Here is a 19,390-nt window from a genome sequence, read left to right as displayed (position 1 = left end):
AACACTTAAAGGCAGGCACTCCTAGGGGGGAGCTTTTGAAATCCTTCCCTATGCTTTTTAAGGCCACCAGTTTCATCTGACGCCTCCACGGACTCCGTTAAATTTACGGCTAAATCTGCAGCACTTTCAGTGGCAGCAAGGAGGTCAGTATGGATGAAAACCTGGGGGGGAGACACGGCGTCTAAAACCCGCCTGTGCAGCGTCCCTTTTACAGGAGACTTAGTCTTCGGGCCTGAATTAGACTCCGCCTTAGAAAGGACGGCGGACAAAAAGAAAACCTTTCCCACAAAAAAAGAAAAATTTTCAAAGAAATTTTTCGTCCCTTTAAGGAACCCTCTAAATCAGAGAAGAGTTCAACCCCCAAAAAACATTGGTCGGGACATAAAGGGAAAGGAAAAGGGGGCATACTGTTTAGCCGCCCCAATCAGGATCCCAAACCCCAGTGACGTCAGGGTTCCTGTGAGAGGAAGATTAAGCAAATTTCTTCCTCAATGGGAAGAGACAACCTCGAACGAGTTTGTCTTAAACATAATAAAAAGGGGTCATGCGCTGGAATTTCACAGCAACCCTCCTTCCAAGTTTCTGGTGACAAAGCTTCCAAGTCACTCAGAAAAGGCCAGGGCCTTACCTTTACTAATAGGGGAAATGGTAGATCAAGAAGTATTGACACCAGTCCCTATTCAGGAACAAGGGGACGGTTTTTACTCGCACATCTTTGTGGTAAGAAAACCGTCAGGGAGATTCAGACTAATTATGAACCTCCGTCCACTGAATCGCTCCATCCGTTACAAGAGATTTCGGATGGAGTCCATTTATTCCATAAAGAATCTCCTGCAGAAAGAGACATTTATGGCAACCCTGGACCTAAGGGATGCTTATCTGCACATTCCAATAAGGGAGGAATGCCAGAAATTCCTTCGGATGGCAGTGCAGATAGACACAAAGGTTTACCACTTTCAGTGCAGAGCACTTCCCTTCGGTCTATCATCCTCTCCGAGAATCTTTACCAAGGTTCTCGGAGAGGCTTTAGTTCCTCTGAGGCTTCAATCAGTCTCAATTATCCCCTACCTAGACGATCTGCTCCTAACAGCCCACTCAGAGAGTCGTCTTTCTCGGGACCTAGAATTGACTCAACTCAGTCTGAGTCGATTAGGGTGGATTGTCAGTCAGGAGAAATCCAAGACAACCCCAACACAGGAGATCCTGTATCTGGGGTACTGGATCAAGTCTGTAGATCAGAAAATTATACTGCCGGAAGAAAAGATTTTGAATCTGTGGCAGAGAATATCTTTTCTTCAATGCAGCCCCAAGTGTACGGTGAGGGAAGTAATGTCGGTCTTAGGTCTTATGACGGCAGCCATTCCAGCCGTACAATGGGCCAGGTTCCATCAAAGAACTTCAGGGTTTTCTGTTAGAACAATTAAAAGGCAGAGATCTGGAGGAGGAGGTATCGATCCCCTCAAGGGTAAAACGCTCCCTCTGGTGGTGGAAGGACAGGGAGAACCTAAACAAAGGGGTTCATTGGGTCCTTCCTATCACTTCAACACTAACAACGGATGCGAGCAGTTGGGGCTGGGGAGCCCACCTAGGCTCAAGCTGGGTCCAGGACAAGTGGACCCCGGAGGAGAAATGTTTCTCTTCCAATTGGAAAGAACTAACAGCAATCCTGAGAGCTGTTCTAGCTTTCCACCCCGCAATACAGGGTCACCATCTACAAGTCCGTTCAGACAATACGACGGCTGTAGCATACATAAACAAACAAGGAGGAACCAGAAGTCCTCGTTTGATGTTGGTAGCCAGACGCATTCTCCAGTGGGCAGAAGCCAATCTGGAATCCATTTCTGCAGTTCACCTGAAAGGGGAGCTGAACAACAAGGCGGACTTCTTGAGTCGACAGAGGATTTCGAACCAAGAATGGTCCTTACACCCAGAGGCATTCAATCTCATAACAGCTCACTGGGGAGAACCAGAGGTAGACCTTTTTGCGAGCAAGAAAAATGCAAAGGTTCCCAATTTTTTCTCGCTAAACCCAGGAGATCAACCCCTGGCGGTAGATGCCTTGCAAACTCCATGGACTTTCAGTCTGGCGTATGCATTTCCCCCTCTTCATCTCATTCCGAGGGTCCTAGCAAGATTCCTCAAGGAAAAAACCTGTTTGATTCTAGTAGCACCTTTTTGGCCCAGGAGACCGTGGTTCACAACGTTGCTACAATTGACAGACTGTCCGCCTCTAAGGCTTCCCTACAGACAGGACCTCCTGTCGCAGGGACCTCTTTACCATCTGCAGGTCGCCACACTGAAGCTGTCAGCGTGGTTACTGAGGAGGAAATCTTAAGGAGTAAGGGCCTGTCAGACGAGGTAATTGCGACCTTACTACAGAGTCGCAAACCAGTCACGAGAGCTATTTACAAAAAAGTCTGGAAAAAATTCAATAGCTGGCTGAATGGCCGGGACATAAATACGGCTAATATTCTACAGTTTTTACAGGAAGGTGTAAACAAGGGTTTAACCCTAAGTACTATTAAAGTACAGATAGCTGCCTTAAGTGTATACCTAGATGAACGCTTACAGGAAAATCCTTTTGTCGCTAGATTCTGTAAGGCAGTCGCTAGACGCAAGCCAGTCAGAATCACAAAAGTCCCATCCTGGGATTTAGCAGTTGTGCTAAAAGCTTTCTTGGGGTCACCCTTTGAGCCTATCTCAGAGGCCTCCCTAAGGCTTATTACCTTTAAGACAGTTCTCCTGGTGGCAATCACTTCAGCCCGTAGGGTCAGTGAAATCCAAGCACTTTCCATCAGGGAACCATTCCTACAGATCCTAGAAGACAGAGTCATTCTAAAGACAGACCCTGGGTTCTTACCAAAGGTAGCATCTAGCTTCCATAGGTCCCAAGATATTGTCCTCCCTTCATTTTGTCAAAATGCAGCAAATGAGAAAGAGGAACGTTTTCATTTATTGGATGTGAGGAGGTGTATTCTAGAATATCTTAAAATAACAAATCCCATTCAGAATCTCAGACTCCCTTTTTGTCCTTTTTTCCGGACAGCGTAGGGGACAGAAAGCTTCAAAAGTAACCATAGCTAGATGGATTAGGCTAGCTATAGCAGAGGGGTATAAGGCCTTGAATAGAGATCCTCCTGAGGGTGTTAAAGCTCACTCAACAAGAGCGTTGTCTGCATCCTGGGCAGAAAGAGCTGGTGCCACCCCGGAGCAGGTATGTAAAGCAGCCACATGGTCAAGCTTTTCCACCTTTACAAGGCATTACCGACTGGACTTAATGTCTAGTCAGGATCAGGCCTTTGGGAGGAAAGTCCTCCAGGCCGTGGTCCCCCCCTAATCTGGTAAGTACTTGGGGATCCTCTCAAGGGCTGTCCTGGAAGAACACTTGGGAAAACTGGAGTTAGTACTTACCGGTAACTCCTTTTCCGGTGGTCTTCCAGGACAGCACGATCCCACCCTTTATTTGATTGTAGTGATGTACTAATGTTATTACCTGTTATGGTTTATATGTTTTTCAGTTCCATCCTTCGGTTCTTGGTGAATGACTGACCAGGGACCTGAGGGACCGCCTTTTGAACTGTGGCAATGTGTTTCCTGTGTCGATGGGAGGAGCTCCATCTCTCAAGGGCTGTCCTGGAAGACCACCGGAAAAGGAGTTACCGGTAAGTACTAACTCCAGTTTTCCTGGCTATTGTGGTAATCCTGGGGCTTTAGTACTTTCTGCCTCACTGTCTTGGGCCAAATGTGAGGATTGGGAGTTTTGACTTCTTTCCCACTTCTGAGTTAGCATACTTGCTCCAGGATAATGTCTTACAGTATTGATAATTCAGGCAGCTAGGCAACTAGCATTACAGATGTCAACAAAGACAACCCCCATACTTCTTTGAGCTTACATTTTTTTAAGCTGTATATTTTTTATGTGAATATTTTACAAATGATTGTGAAAAATTATTTTCTGCTCACAACAGTAATTTTCCATCCAGCTACTGTACTTTTTTTCCAGTGCAATAGATATGGAAATGGGGAAACGGATTACTTTTAAGGTACCCCAACAACCACTACATAATATTATAAAATCAGTTAATGTTTCATATAAATAATAGCTCTTTTTGACTAGCCATTCTGCTCTCCTGTTGTTTCCAGGAGCAGGGCTGGCCCTACCATGGGACCGGCTGGGTCTATCGGACCCAGGCAGTACCTTGAGAGGGGCGGCAAACACTGGGGACACCAGATAGGTGCTTGGGGGTGCTCAAGCATCCCCCCAATTTTTTTTTTCATTGCCTGCACACCCTCTTTTGCTGCCAGGAAGCTGGGAACTCTTTTTTTTTTTCTTGTGGAGGGATACAGCAGCTCTGGCCTCAGAAGCCGATGATCTTTAGTTAGACCCAGAAGGCTAATTTCAGAGGCGGATTGATATCCACCTCTCTGCTGCCTCCTAAGCCAATGATAAAACACTGTACCCGCCCCCTTCCCCAGAATGCTATGGAGACAGACTGTAATGCTGCGTACACACGACCGGACTTTCGGCGGAGTTCCGACAGACTTTCTGAACAAATGGACTTACACGAATGGACTAAGTCCGTTCGAAAGTCCGTTCATTTTGAACGTGATGACGAAAGACGGGACTAAAAAAGAAGTTCAATAGCCAGTAGCCAATAGCTTCCCTTGCGTTGTATTTGGTCCGTCGGACCAGCATACAAACTATTTTCCCGATAGGAATTGAGGCCGTTGGACAGATTTGAAACATGTTCTATTTCTAGGTACATCTGCGTTTTTTTATGAAAAACTATCGGATTAGCCCACGCACAATCGAATTGTCCCACGGACTGATTCCGTTGGATTTAGTCTGCCGGAAAGTCTGGTCATGTGTAGGTGGCATTAGAAGCAGACAGATTCCTGAGCCCTGCACTGTATAACTGTGAGTTGTGTTTGCCTGCACTGCTGCCATCATGGAGAGCTCAAGCTGTTTCCAGAGTGTGGAGAGCAGCTTCATTTAGCCAATCTATCCAGGTTGTATTTTGACATCTGGAGGACATTTGAAAAAGACTCCATGGGGCAGATAAAACACATCCTGCATTCATTTCTGCCAGCATAAGTCATACGGTTCTTATAGAGACTCTGTCAGGGAGATAAGAATGCAGGACATCTGCGTGTACTGTCTATCCATCCATTATCTTTTACATAAACGTTGCTGGTGTCACAAGGCAAAGAGAATGGATTGAACAATTAAAGGATATTCTCCTCTGATGGCATTCTACTAACCCCATGTTTTCCACACTTTAATAACAAGCCAGGGTTTTTTGAACATGGCGCACTCCTGATCCCTGCATTATGTACGTAGTGCACTCCTGATCCCTGCAATGTGTGCATAGCACACTCCTGAATCTGATTCTGTGATGGGGGAGGCTGCCTGTGATGGGGGAGGCTGCCTGTGATGGGGGAGGCTGCCTGTGATGGGGGAGGCTGCCTGTGATGGGGGAGGCTGCCTGTGATGGGGGAGGCTGCCTGTGATGGGGGAGGCTGCCTGTGATGGGGGGAGGCAGTCTGTGATGAGATTGTCTATTATGAGAGGAGTCTGTGATGGCTGGAGTCAGGGCTGGTGCAAGGATTTTTGACACCCTAGGCGAAACCTCATTTTGCTGCCCTCCCATTGGCTCCACCCCTGACTTCACCCCCGTTTGATCTACCCATGTATACCCCACCTTTTTAATGAAGCACCCATCAAATGCAGCCTACCAGCACCCATCAATGCAGCCTACCAATGAATGTTTGCTTGCTTTCATTCATTCAGGAGTTGGGACACAGACACAGTCCTCTGCCACTGCTGCGCCTCTGACACTTTGTGCGAACGGAGCAGTGGTGGCCTGCTGATGTTGAGACTTAGTTGCTTGCTGCAGAGAGTAAAAGAGTAGGAACACCAGTGGCCAGATGCCCCTAGGCAACAGTGCGCCCTAGGCAGCTGCTTAGTTTTCCTAGTAGTAGCACCGGCCCTGCTCCTGCTACATAACTATAAATCTCCATGGTTGAGCACTCAACTGCTACCCTCTTTAGCGGCAGAGGCAGCAGCAGGAAGTCTATATTTTTATTTATTTAAGCCCCCATACACATGATCAGAAAATTGTACAAAAAATATCGGTTTTGAATCAATCGTACAATAATCTGATTGTACAGAGCCAATCATGACAGTTCATCTGATATATACGATCGGACATGCATGAAAAATTTCTTCCTATGCTACCAGATTGTATGATTTCTGCACGTTTTCCCACACCACATGAAAATACAGAAATTTATGGGTGCCATTGATTTTTTTTTTTTTTTTTAATGGCATCCCCACGCAGCAAACAAACTTGTATTCACGCCCACCAAAACGGACCACACTGCAATATAATGCAGATTGTTGTGAAGCGATTTAAAAAATCACATCTGCACCTTTATTGCATGTTTCACGCAAACACGGCTGCCCTAAAACACGACACGTGGGAACACACACACTCTGATACACCTCAGGGGGGAGCAAGTCCTCAAAGTGAAAAGGGAATGTGACCCCCCCCATCACCACACAGGGGTAACCCCATTATTACAGATCACTACTCATGGGGTGACCCTACATTTATATATAGCCTTGACCCCACATTAATATACAGGGGTAACCCTCATCACTACACAATAGTTGACCCTTATTATTACACATCGCTACACAGGGGTGACCCCACATTATTACACAGGGGTGACCCCTTAATTACTGCACAGAGTTGCCCCCATTATTACAGATAACCCCACACTAATACACAGGGTAGACCCCTCCATCACTACACAGGAGGAACCCCATTATTACATATTACCACACAGGGTGACTCCCCCCCATTATTACACATTGGTGACCTCCAGTAGAGAAAGTTGCATAGAGGTGATAGTGGGAGGACTGAACCATATACAGGTGGGGGGTCCCAGCACACACTTACCCCATGGTGGTGATTAGTCAGGCAGCTGCGGCTGACAGCCAGCGGGAGGACTCTGTGTCTCTCCGGCTCTCAGGAGATCACACGTGTGGCTCTCACCAGTTGATCCTCACAGAGCTCCAGCCGGCACCAGACTGAGTGTGATCCCAGTAAGGAGAGGCGGAGTGTGCTCAGTCCCCCGCCCTCCCCCTCCTCCTCCAGTGATCAGGGTTAGTGGATCTCTGTTCTCTGCTCTGATCGCACTGTGGGATGAAGTGAGAACACCGGCGAAGAGCATCCCTGCCATCCCTTTTAGATGGGACACAGATGGCACCAGTCCTCCGCCTGCTACCACTGCGCCTCTGAGACTGTAAGGAGGGCCTCGGGAGCGGCTGCCTGTTGTGTTGAGATGGACATAGTTGCTGGCTGCAGACAGAGGGAAGAGGGTCATCAGTGGCCGGGCGCCCTAGGCGGAAGTGCGCCCTAGGTGGCCGCCTAGTCCGCCTAGTGGTAGCACCAGCCCTGGCTGGTGTCTGTGATGGCTGGAGTCAGGGGAGTCTGTAAAGGGGGGGGGGTCTGTGATGGGGGATCTGGAGTGAGGGGAGTCTCTGATGGGAGGTCTGGAGTGAGGGGAGTCTCTGATGGGAGGTCTGAAGTGAGGGGAGTCTCTGATGGGAGGTCTGGAGTAAGGGGAGTCTGTGCTGTGGAGTTTATAGTTTGGAACATTGAACATAATAGTATTCCATATAATTTTGCATATAGACAAGGTCCTGTTGCATGTAAATCTGCCTTCCTGCCTTTTGGTGGGCGTGATTTTTTTGTGGGGGGGGGGCATTTCATTCTTGGACCCAGGCACCACAATTTCTTGGGCCCTGTCCAGGAGGAAGCTCAGAAAAGGACACAGACGCATTGTAGTAACAGTGCCTATTACAAAGATTTCCAGCTTCCAGAGGGAGGGTTCAGCTAGGTACCATATATACTACATTGGTCCAAGCTGGAACCATGTAAAACCATGTAAAACCATGTAAACCATGTAAAACTATGTAACTATGTAAAAATATCCCTACCTGGGATTGTTCTTTAACCTTATTGCACGTTTACCCACTCACTTTATCTGGGTTTTCCACTAAGCACTTTACTTACATTTCTTTACTTTACTTTCTCTCCTGGGGTGCACCTATGGACTTTTGCTTTAAGATATAATTTCTGGTTTAAAGTGGCGGTAAACCCCAAAACAAAAATGTGCCATTTTGCAGCTTGCCAATTCTTAGATGTGGTGGCAGCATTCGTTTATTTTAATTTTAACCTTTTTCCCATTATTTTAACCTATAAATAGGTATTATAGGTTAAGTCTGTTATTTTTCAGCTTCCTTTAACACACCAAGCCTCCCAGCAAAAGTAGTAGAGGGCTGAAACAATCCATTTAATACTGACAAGGAGTGCTTGCACTAATCAGTTTTTTTTTTCATTTAAGTAAAACCTTTACCCCTAAAAAGGATAAAATTTGCTTTCTTTTTTTTTTTTTTTTCCATAATATTTTATTGAGAAATCAAAATAAGAAAAAAAAACATGGAACAAGGTTTACAACATCTTAGGCCGCGTACACACGCGCGGACTGTTTGCCCAACCTTGTTCGTCAAACAGTTTGGGCAAACAGTCCGCTCAAAATTTGCATGAGCGGACTTGCCCACACACGAGCGGACTGTTTGACGAACAAGGTTGGGCAAACAGTTCGCTCAACTTTTGAAATGAACGGACTCGCCCACGTAAGGAGGAGGCAAATCCGCCCATTTCGAGCGCGTGTACAGGTAGGCGGGGCCCGCGAAGGAGACGTCGCGGGCTCCGCCGCCTGGAATGGGCTTAAAGGGGAACCCCAACGCCGAAAAAAATCGGCGTGGGGGTTCCCCCCAAGTCCACACCAGACCCTTGTCCGAGCACGCTACCCGGCCGGCCAGGAAAGGGGGGCGAGCGAGCGCGCCCCCCCTCCTGAGCCGTACCAGGCCGCGTGCCCTCAACATGGAGGGGTGCCTTGGGGAAGGGGGGGCCGCGCGGCCCCCCCACCCCAAAGCACCTTGTCCCCATGTTGATGAGGACAAGGGCCTCTTCCCGACAACCCTGGCCGTTGGTTGTCGGGGTCTGCGGGCGGGGGGCTTATCGGAATCCGGGAGCCCCCTTTAAGAAGGGGGCCCCCGGATACCGGCCCCCCACCCTATGTGAATGAGTATGGGGTACAATGTACCCCTACCCATTCACCTGTGGAATAAAGTACAAAAAAAAACACAACACATGGAAAAAGTATTTTATTGCACAGCTCCGGGGGTCTTCCGTCTTCGGGGGTCTTCTCGCCGGACTCCTCCGCTATGTGTGTGTAGCTCTTTTACTAGCGGAGGAGTCCGGCTTTCTTCCTCCCCGCCGCCGGCCTCTTCTCCCGACTTCGGGGGTCTTGTCCCCCTCTTCGGTTCTTCTGCCGGGCCACCGCGCCTGGTCCGGTGGCCCGGTCTTCTGTCGCCGTCTTCCGTTCTTCTGTCGCCGCCTTCGGTTCTTCTGCCGGGCCACCGCGCCTTCTTATAGCTCTTTTACAGGCGGTGGCCCGGTCTTCTGTCGCCGCTGTCGTCGCCGCCGCCTTCCGTTCTTGTTCTTCTTGTTCTTCTTCTTGTTCTTCTCCTGGAGATGTTGACTCGACGATCTCTCCGGCCGGAATGCCAGAGCCGCGCTGTGCGGTCACTTATATAGTGACAATGGGGCGGTGTCACATGGTATATGTCACATGGGTTGGTCACATGGTGACCCCGCCCCCTTACGATGTCATAGTCCCCATGTGACATCAACCCATGTGACCAACCCATGTGACATATACCATGTGACACCGCCCCATTGTCACTATATAAGTGGCAGCGGAGCGTGTCCCTGGCATTCCGGCCGGAGAGATCGTCGAGTCAACATCTCCAGGAGAAGAAGAAGAAGAACAAGAAGAAGAACAAGAACGGAAGGCGGCGGCGACGACAGCGGCGACAGAAGACCGGGCCACCGCCTGTAAAAGAGCTACAAGAAGGCGCGGTGGCCCGGCAGAAGAACCGAAGGCGGCGACAGAAGAACGGAAGACAGCGACAGAAGACCGGGCCACCGGACCAGGCGCGGTGGCCCGGCAGAAGAACCGAAGAGGGGGACAAGACCCCCGAAGTCGGGAGAAGAGGCCGGCGGCGGGGAGGAAGAAAGCCGGACTCCTCCGCTAGTAAAAGAGCTACACACAGATAGCGGAGGAGTCCGGCGAGAAGACCCCCGAAGACGGAAGACCCCCGGAGCTGTGCAATAAAATACTTTTTCCATGTGTTGTGTTTTTTTTTTGTACTTTATTCCACAGGTGAATGGGTAGGGGTACATTGTACCCCATACTCATTCACATAGGGTGGGGGGCCGGTATCCGGGGGCCCCCTTCTTAAAGGGGGCTCCCGGATTCCGATAAGCCCCCCGCCCGCAGACCCCGACAACCAACGGCCAGGGTTGTCGGGAAGAGGCCCTTGTCCTCATCAACATGGGGACAAGGTGCTTTGGGGTGGGGGGGGCCGCGCGGCCCCCCCTTCCCCAAGGCACCCCCCCATGTTGAGGGCACGCGGCCTGGTACGGCTCAGGAGGGGGGGCGCGCTCGCTCGCCCCCCTTTCCTGGCCGGCCGGGTAGCGTGCTCGGACAAGGGTCTGGTGTGGACTTGGGGGGAACCCCCACGCCGATTTTTTTCGGCGTTGGGGTTCCCCTTTAAGCCCATTCCAGGCGGCGGAGCCCGCGACGTCTCCCTCGCGGGCCCCGCCTACCTGTACACGCGCTCGAAATGGGCGGACTTTCCGAGCGGGAACAGTCCGCTCATTTCGAAAGTACAGCGGACAGGCCCACACACGGGCAGACTGTTCGCTCAAACACAGTTTCAGCGGACAGTTTTTCGGAATTTCCGAAAGACTTTGTCCGTCCAACTGTCCGCTGAAACTGTCCGCTGAAAGCCCACACACGAGCGGACTGTCCGCCCAAACACTGTTCAGCGGACAAGGTTGGGCGAACAGTCCGCCCGTGTGTACGCGGCCTTAGTTATATAGGCAAAAGCAATACAAAGATATCACAGAAGCGATGAGTGGAAATGATCAGCAATATCAGACGTAGGATATTATCTATTTCATGTTATTATTAGTCGAACACGTCAAAGGCCTGAGGTGTAATTGTCGATGGTCTAGTAAACTTTTAGGTCGGTCTGTTGCATAGAACTGCTTGTGGATAGTCAGCGTGTTCGTTACGAGGATCTGATTGGGCAATTGCTGGATCTGAGAATATTAGCCAACTTTGACTAGGTAGCTTTGTCTAGGGGCTTGGGAGCAGGGAGTTTTGTCAGATGGGGGAGATAGATGGTGGTGTAAACCCAGAGAGGGAAGAAGTACAGAAGGGGGAAGAGAAGGAGAGAGGGGGAAGAGTAAAGATAGCGAGAGAGAGAGAAAAAAAAAAAAAAAATTTGCTTTCTGTAACTGCTTGTAAAGTGTTAGCTGGAGTTCGGTTTTAATTAGTCAAATCCATCTACATCTGCTAGTCCAACAATACCCTCTCCTTAGATTGACAATGCTGCTGCCCAAAGGTGTCTCTATTGTTCCTCCATCCAGAGTGTGGACATCTTAAGAAAGCAAGTGTGTTACTGGCCAGGTCAGCAGGTGAAAATACAGGTAAAAGCCCAAAAAAAAAAGAGAAGAAAATGATTATAGCCACCAAATTACAAGACTGAGAAGCTGCAATGTGTTTTTTTTTTTTTTTTTATGTTTATACTGCTTTAGGTAGGGTGACCAGATGTCCCTGGTTTCAGGGGACAGTCTCCGGATTGAGGACACTGTCCCTGAACCAAGTCTGTCCCTGGTTTTGTCCCCAGATTTGACTTCATCAGGAGCTGGGGCAATTTTCAAAGACAGTCCGTGCAGAATAAAGAAAAACTAATTCTGAATTACACACCCCTGCTCCTACTAGCTTAGGGGGTGTATTTTTTCCATTATCTGTGTCCCTTACTGATGATGATGTGCTGGTCAGTGTGGATGGACTATTTCTTCAGTTTCCGGCACATGCCCATTCAGCTCCGCTCGCATGTTCTTCTGCCTTGGCTCAAATCCCGGCTAGCCGCCCGCCTGCTTATCTCCTTGCCTTCCCCAGCAGAGTCGTTTTCCTCCGCTCCCCACCCAGTAGTAGCCGGGGGCCCGGAGAGTGAGACCTGAGAGGCTGTGAGGCAGGCGGAAGCGGCGACGGGCAAAGAGAGGCAGCTGAGCTCAGCTGACGATGTCCAGCAGCAGGAATAGAGGGGAAGCAGATCCAATCATGGGGCTGCCAGTGCCTTCAAGGCTTCAACACAGGTGTGCTTTGGGGGTGTCTGTGAATAGACTACATTGCACTGTCTGTCTCTCTGGCATAATGGATGGTATCAGAACTCACAGGCAGCAGACACTTATTGGTCATAACAAAATCAGCACACAGCAGCCATGTTATGTGACACACTGTGACAGAGCCAGCCAGAGCCATGATAAAGTGCTTGCTGCCTGTGAGTTATCATAATGCTGATGATCTTAACCAGTTTCCGATTACCTGATTTACTGCTACAGGGTGGTTGCTCTGTGCAGGATCGCTTATATAAGTGATGCTGCATTGCTGGGTATCAGAGCCTATCAGCGGATCTGGCGGACTCGCCTAGTGGTCTGCCTCTGTAAACAAGGCAGTTCGCCATTCTGTCAGTATTTAAGACATTGATCCTGTGTTCCTGCAAAGCAAGTACAGGGATCTATGTCTTTCCTTAGTAAAAGCACCTCCCCACAGTGAGAAAACACTTGTTAGGCACACATTTAACTCATTGATTGCCCTAGATGTTATCCACTTCCCAGCCAGTGTCATTAGTACAGTGACAGTACATATTTTTAGCACTGATCACCGTATTAATGTCACTGCTTTCCACAAAGTGTCAAAAGTGTCACTTAGTGTCTGATTTTTCCACTGCAATATCGCAGTCCCGCTATGAGTCGCTGATTGCTGCCATTACTAGTAAAAAAATAAATGTCCCCTGATTTCATTTTAAAAATCTGGTCACCGTATCTTTAGGGCTAATTCAAACTACATGTGGTGACAGACAATTTACCGCATTGTAAAACGTCTGTCACTGCAGGGACACGCAGGAAACATGCTTCATTTTATCGCAGCATACCAGCCTGAATCGCACTGCAATGTCGGGAAACGCAGCACACTGTGCCACCTCTGACATTGCAGTGAATGAAGCGTACGTTTTGTACACTTCAAATAAAGTCAGTAAAAAAAAAGGAGCAGTGGGATGCAATTAATCATGTATCGCATTGTCCCCTAGTGCAAAGGAAAATCAGAGCAGCTGGCTGCTCTGGGATTTCACGGAGAAGTAGTCTAAATTGGCCCTAAAGCTATAGAAGAAGCTTAGGTATTACTTTTTACCAACTATTTGAACCCAGTAATGGAAACAATTATCTTTTAGGGCCTATTTGCACCACACGCATGTTTTTTGCACATTACAGTGCTTGGTTTTTATCCAACTTAGATGTGATGCGTATGTGATTCAGCACATTGTGACGTGACAACAAATAGGGGGTGCCGCTCAAGGCTCCAGCCGGGTTCTCTCCTGTAGTACAACACTGTGAGTGCTGCAAGGACAGATCTCATCCCAGCTCCAATGATGCAAGAGACATTGTGACAAGTTACAGCATGTTGGAATGTGCTGCACTGTACAAAAATGCCCCCGTTGTTATCAGTGCACTCCATTGTAGTACGTTGTAGTAAACTGCAGCAGTAGGACTTAGGGCAAATTGCATTGGAACTGCTTTTGGTAATGTAGTCCAGCACAGTTGGTATGAATGGTCCCTTAATTGTTTCAAGCGTTCATGGAGTTGGTGAAAAAAATTCTTTAAACATTTTATAGGCTATTGCTGAATCTGAGCAATCAAGTACTGTCATACAGCCAGGGCTTTTTTTCAGTGGGAATGCGGGGAAACACAGTTCTAGCACCTCCAGGACTGACTGTATGTAATGTCAAGGGGTGCTGTGGTGTGCTGCTGGGTCTATTGGTGCTCTCTGCCAGGGGATCAATATTTGTAGGGGGGTCTACTGTTGCTGAGGAGGTCTGTTTGCTGGTGGGCAACCTACTGTGGCTGGAGATAGGTCTTGTAATGCTGGGTAGTCAGTTGATGCTGGGAGAGGGTCCATCGTTGTTGGATGACGGAGAGTCTATTGATGCTGGCTGTGGAGAGATCTGTTGTTGCTGCCAGAAGTCTATTGTTGCTAGGGGGGTATTTTGTAGCAGGTGGTCCATTGTTGTTAGGGGGAATCTATTGTTGCTGGATGCAGGGGATCTATTTTACTGCTTTTCTTGTTATTACCAAATTCTATACAAATTACTTAGAACCACAAAATGATACTTTGTTCTGTATTGTCTAAAAGGTCAGTACTGGGAGGTGGGTAGGGGATGAAGCCAAGGAATCGTGCTGAGAGGTGGGTAGGGGTGAAGAAAAGGGGTGAATCAGGAAGGAGGAGTTCCTGCATCTATTCTTTGTGATTCAGTACACCCCCACCAAACTCATTTCAAATATCCTGAAGATGACTCCAGGCAAACATCTAAACACACACACATACACACACTATAGTATGTCACAAAAGTGAGTACACCCCTCACATTTTTGGAAATATTTTATCATACCGTTTCACATGACAACACTGAAGTAATGACACTTTGCTACAATGTAAAGTAGTGAGTGTACAGCTTGTATAACAGTGTAAATTTGCTGTCCCCTCAAAATAACTCAACACACACCCATTAATGTCTTAACTGCTGGCAACAAAAGTGAGTACACCCCTAAGTAAAAATGTCCAAATTGGGCCAAAGGTGTCAATATTTTGTGTGGCCACCATTATTTTCCAGCACTGCCCTAACACTCTTGTGCATGGAGTTCACCAGAGCTTCACAGGTTGCAACTGGAGTCCTCTTCCACTCCTCCATTAAGAGATCACGGAGCTGGTGGATGTTAGAGACCTTGTGCTCCTCCACTGTCCATTTGAGGATGCCCCACGGACACTCAATAGGGTTTAGCACTGGAAACATGCTTGGTCAGTCCATCACCTTTACCCTTTCTTTAGCAAGGCAGTGATCGTCTTGGAGGTGTGTTTGGGGTCATTATCATGTTGGAATACTGCCCTGCGGCCCAGCCTCCGAAGGACGGGGGGTTATGCTTTGCTTCAGTATGTCACAGTACATGTTGGCATTCATGGTTCCCTCAATGAACTGTAGCTCCCCAGTTTCGTAAGCACTCATGCAGCCTCAGACCATGACACTCCCACCACCATGCTTGACTGTAGGCAAGACACACTTGTCTTTGTACTCCTCTCCTGGTTGCCGCTGCCACACACAGTTAACATAATCTGAACCAAATAATTTTATCTTGGTTTCATCAGACCATAGTCTGAGAACTATGTCTGATGACAGACTATGACTATGTCGTTAGTCTGCTTGTCTTCAACAAACTGTTTTTGGGCTTTCTTGTGCATCATCTTTAGAAGAGGCTTCCTTCTGGGATGACAGCCATGCAGACCAATTTGATGCAGTGTGCGGCGGCGTATGTTCTGAGCACTGACAGGCTGACCCTCCACCCCTTCAACCTCTGTAGCAATGCTGGCAGCATTCATATTTCTATTTCCCAAAGAAGATCTCTGGATATGACGCTGAGCATGTGCTCTCAACTTCTTTGGTCGACCGTGGCATGGCCTGTTCTGAGTGTAACCTGTCCTGTTAAACTGCTGTATGGTCTTGGCCACCGTGTTGCAGCTCGGTTTCAGGTTCTTGGCAATCTTCTCATAGCCTAGGACATCTTTATGTAGAGCAATAATTCTTTTGTTCAGATCCTCAGAGAGTTCTTTGCCACGAGGTGCCATTTTGAAGTTCCAGTGACCAGTATGAGAGAGTGAGAATGATAACACCAAATTTAACACACCTGCTCCCCATTCACACATAACACCGGGGAGGGAAAATGGCTAATTGGGCCCAATTTGGACATTTTCACTTAGGGGTGTACTCACTTTGTTGCCAATAGTTTAGACATTAATGGCTGTGTGTTGAGTTATTTTGAGGGGACAGCAAATTTACACCGTTATACAAGCTGTACACTCACTACTTTACATTGTAGCAATGTGTAATTTCTTCAGTGTTGTCACATGAAAAGATATAATAAAATATTTAGAAAAATGAGAGGGGTGTACTCACTTTTGTGAGATACTGTATGTGAAGTTTTACTGACCAAAAGATTTATTTTTCCGATCATCCAGTTTTGAGATTTACACAACAGGTGACTATTTTCTAGCTGCAGTTGTTGGCTTATTACTGGACAGTGAAATGAGAAAGAAGAAGAATGATGAGCTCATCTCTCTGTCACTTTCCCCCTATATGACAAATCCTACAAACCAAAAATTCTTTGATCTGAAAATCAAAGTAGCTGAAAAGATAAGAACTTTGCCATAATGTGACTGCAGCCAATCAGCTGAATTTACTGTTCGGCAGCCTCATTGTATTCTGACAGCTGCAGAAGTCACCTGTCAGGACATAAAAGTCTCAGCAGGAGATTCACCTACCCGAGCTTTATCCATGTTCTGTAAATGCAATCCAAAGTGTTTGCATGGTAAGCACGAGTTTGCAAAAATTAGAATGACTTTCTTTTTCATAAGCTCCAGCAAGGGAAGATTGAATTATGTTGTGTTCGATTTTGATTTACAAAGTTGAAACTGAAATATAGCACTTTAGATGTAAATAAATTGGCATTTTTTATTTTTTTTTAACACAATGCAATGCTGTGTTTTATAGGTTCAATGCATACTTCTCACTTTCCAAATGGGTTTCAACCTACCCTTTCGATACAGTCCTCTGGATCTTGTCGGTACATGGATCGCTCTCCGAACCCTGCATCAGCAGTCCATTCTCTGAGTACTTCAAAGGAGAGCTGCATGAAAGTGAACAACCAAGAGAGTTCATGGCATTGCTCCCCTAACAAATCCTGCATGGATTATAACTATCCATATGTTGAACAGAGACTATCCCCAGACAACAGGTAATAGCAAGATGTTTAACTATTATCAGTCGCCACAGTCTGTCAATATTTGTATTTTATCTTACCTACCGTATATGATTAAAAGGGAAGAGGAAGCGAACTTTGTTTGATCCTGTTTCTTTGTTTCCGGTAGCATTTCTCCTGTGATACTGATATGTAGTAGGGTGTAGCATCTGTGCCTGGCTGCAAATAGATGGCTTTAAAAATGAAAGCAAGCAACACAAAGATCCCAAAACATTCCATTCTTTCATCTGTCATGTAATATTTTGAACTGTTGGAAAATAAATGAGTAGTAGTAGTCTCAAATACTTGTAATGAGTAATAGACATTGACTCCCATGACACCCTTTGTTAGATTCAGGCATGTCACAACGTTCCCTGCCACACTACCATGGCCCACATGCTTCCAGTGCCTTCACAGTGTTTGAATTTAAGTAGTTAAGAATTTAATGCACATCTGTGAAGCTTTGAAAATAAGGCTTACTACAATGAGGTGTGCTTTTGTATTTTGTGATGAATGCTACACAGAGGTAAGTGTAAATTACACTAACGTCCCACAACATTTGAACAGAATATAGGCATTTGATCACATGATCTCTGGCAAAGAAGAGGATAGCTATGGTTGATTAAGGCAGGGCTTAGGCCTAGCCATCTTGAAAGAATTTAAGCAAAAATTTTAACAAGATGAATACTTTATTATGTTTATTTTTTCATTCAGCTGATATACAGTTTTTATTAGTTGAAAGTCCAGTTTACACACTAACCTATAGCTTTCCTAGCTGTTTCATTGTTCTGGGTTGAGTGCTATTGGTAGGGTTCAGTGAACCTAACATGGAATTCCTTTTATTTTTACAAATGGGTGTTAGAGGTATTTGGACATTTAGAGATCTTGGTAGCCATATTTAAAGAGGATTATTTCCAGTACAGATGGTTGTTGTCACTGTGGTTATGTGCATCATTTACTACTCAAGGGAAAATACCTCTACAGCTACTCTTTATCTGCGTTAGAAGATAAGGATCAGGATCCACCAATATATACTATGTTAACATGGCTGCACTGGGGTAACATAGCGGTGCTTTGAATTTTCAACATAACACTCCTGTATTAGGATGAAAATCCTGCTGCATTCATCCAGCTGGATGATCATCTCTGTGATTGCTTACGCCTTAAGCAATTCGTTGAGGGTTGATCCTTGCTGGAATAGCCTATCAACTTTTCTCCCTGTACTCTAGCCTGCTCAGGTACACTTCTGGACTCCTGCTGCTGGGTGTTCTACATGTGGGTGGGATCTGCTTGCCCTGCATGTAGGGGTACCTTTTGCGGCGGAAGGTGCTGATCAATGCCTGGGACCCGGTGGAGACTGTGGTCATGTGAAGTCTAAGGCCGCGTACACACGGGCGGACTGTCTGCCCAACTTAGTCCGCTGAACAGTGTTTCAGCGGACAATCCGCTCGTGTGTGGGCTTCAGCAGACTTTTTCAGCGGACAGTCTGACGAACAAAGTCTTACGGAATTTCCGTAAGACAGTCCGTTCAAACTTGGTTTTGTCCGTCCAAACTTGGTTTCAGCGGACAGTCCGCTCGTGTGTAGGCAAGTTGGACGGACTAAGTATGGCGCATGCTCAGAAAGGGTTTACACGGCCGAAGGTTGCATTGCAGTGTATAGGACATCGTTTTTCTAGTCCCGTCGTACGTGCTGTACACGTCATCACGCACGCTTTCAGCGGACTGTCTGCTCATCGTGTGGGGTCAAGTCCGTTAATGCTAATTTTGAACGGACTGTTTGTCGGATTGTCTGCCGAACTTAGTTGGGCAGACAATCCGCCCGTGTGTACGCGGCCTAACATTAAGGCAGTTCTCCAACTTAAAGAGGATTCTTCACTGTGTGCAATAGAAATGCAGAGTTCCTCGGAAAATGTGGTTTCCCATGTCACTACACTCTATAACTTGGTAGATGCTGCGTTGGGAGGGATATGCTGAGCCAGTGCCCACTCCACCAGTCCAGCGCTCTTCTGTTCACTCACAGTAACAGAATGGCGTCCTGCCATGCACATAGTGCAAACCCCATGCATGCTCATTTATGCCTTAATTTTCTGTACCTTGTGACCAGGCCATAGATCTCAGTAACGTGGGTTCGGATTTGCTTGCTATTGGAAATAAACCGCTAGGAAGGGACCCAGAAAATCGACCCCCATGCTACCACAGGACCTGTCACCTTAGTAATGCTTTACAGATCCTGTTTTTTTTAGATACGCCAGAACCAATATGCATCTCTTTGAATAACTTTAGACCAGGCTCAGAACAGTTAATGTAACTTTACTGAACAATTTGTAGCATG

General features: G+C 47.1%; 1 protein-coding gene across 3 annotated transcripts in view; it reads left to right on the top strand.

The window, feature by feature from the left end:
- MYRFL (myelin regulatory factor like) overlaps positions 1-19,390 on the top strand; it is a 237,798-nt gene that overhangs the window by 37,332 nt on the left and 181,076 nt on the right. For all 3 annotated transcript variants that reach the window (XM_077468900.1, XM_077468899.1, XM_077468901.1), the window contains one exon: positions 16,811-17,054. In XM_077468900.1, coding sequence (XP_077325026.1) covers positions 16,811-17,054 — 244 coding nt within the window. The remainder of the gene's footprint in view (positions 1-16,810; positions 17,055-19,390) is intronic.

The sequence above is a fragment of the Lithobates pipiens genome, unplaced genomic scaffold, assembly GCF_037356315.1.
Source record: "Lithobates pipiens isolate NorthernLeopardFrog02 unplaced genomic scaffold, aLitPip1_a1.2 Scaffold_8, whole genome shotgun sequence".
In the NCBI taxonomy this organism is placed as follows: Eukaryota; Metazoa; Chordata; class Amphibia; order Anura; family Ranidae; genus Lithobates; species Lithobates pipiens.
The sequence above is the reverse complement of the archived record's forward strand: the minus strand, read 5'-3'. Positions and strand labels throughout refer to the sequence as shown.